The sequence below is a fragment of the Passer montanus genome, unplaced genomic scaffold, assembly GCF_014805655.1.
Source record: "Passer montanus isolate IOZ18808 unplaced genomic scaffold, ASM1480565v1 scaffold37, whole genome shotgun sequence".
Classification (NCBI taxonomy): Eukaryota; Metazoa; Chordata; class Aves; order Passeriformes; family Passeridae; genus Passer; species Passer montanus.
In genome coordinates, this window is record NW_024368485.1 from 3765757 (window position 1) to 3766606 (window position 850).

The window sequence follows — 850 nt, forward strand, 5'->3', positions numbered from 1 at the left end:
GGTCCCGCCACCTGCGGGGCGGCCCCGCGACCCCCCGCGCGCAGCCCCGCGCCGCCGCGGACAAAGGGCTGCGGGAGCGGGGCCGCGGCTCTCCCCGCCACGGCTGCACCTGCCGCGTCCTCGGGGGCTAAGCGCGTGTTCGCTTCGGCACCGACCGCGGCGAGCGGGGACCCTCTGCCCGCTCCCCGTCGCACCGCGTCTCGGGCTGAAACCGAGCGCCGCCGTCGCCGTCCCTGCCTGTACCGGGAAGCGTTAGGGTTAGAGTAACAGGTTCGGTTACCGCCGGGCCGGGGCTGTGGCTCCGCCTGCCCCGGCCCCGCAGCAGCGAACGGAGTTGTTCCGTCCGCAGGGCTGCCGGGCTCGGCCGGGCCCTGGCGACCCGTTCGTTATTGCTCCCGCTCGGACAGACCCATCGCTGGCCACCTGCTGCCGCCGCTGGGCAGCACCGCCGGCGGCCAGCCCCGCTCCCCTCCGTGCCGCCGCCGCCACGAGCGCCACTTTCGCCTCCTCCTGCGCCGAACTCCCCGCACCCCGGAGCCGGCCGCCCCCGCACACAGCGCGCCCGCCGGGTCCGGGCTCAGGTGCGGCCGCGCCGCCGCCGCCGCCGCTGATTGGCCCGTCCCGCCGCCGCCGGCCCGAACAATGGCCCCGGCCCGCTTAAAGGCGGCGGCGGCCGCGCCGCGGGCAGAGCTAGGAGCCTCCGTCGTGGCCGCCGCCGGCCCGGAGCCGGCGCGAAGATGCCCCGGGGCTTCCTGGTGAAGCGCAGCCGGCGGCCCACTCCCGTGTCGTACCGGGCGCGCTGCTGCCGCGAAGCCGCCGCCGGACCGCCGCTCCCCGCCGGCGCCGCCCA

General features: G+C 78.8%; 2 protein-coding genes across 2 annotated transcripts in view; both read left to right on the forward strand.

Annotated features, from left to right (window-relative positions):
* CFAP61 (cilia and flagella associated protein 61) overlaps positions 1-850 on the forward strand; it is a 91062-nt gene that overhangs the window by 83839 nt on the left and 6373 nt on the right. The window lies entirely within an intron of this gene.
* The window catches only part of INSM1 (INSM transcriptional repressor 1), a 2274-nt gene continuing 2066 nt past the window's right edge, over positions 643-850 (forward strand). The window contains 2 exon segments of the mRNA XM_039717027.1: positions 643-697; positions 700-846. Coding sequence (XP_039572961.1) covers positions 643-697; positions 700-846 — 202 coding nt within the window.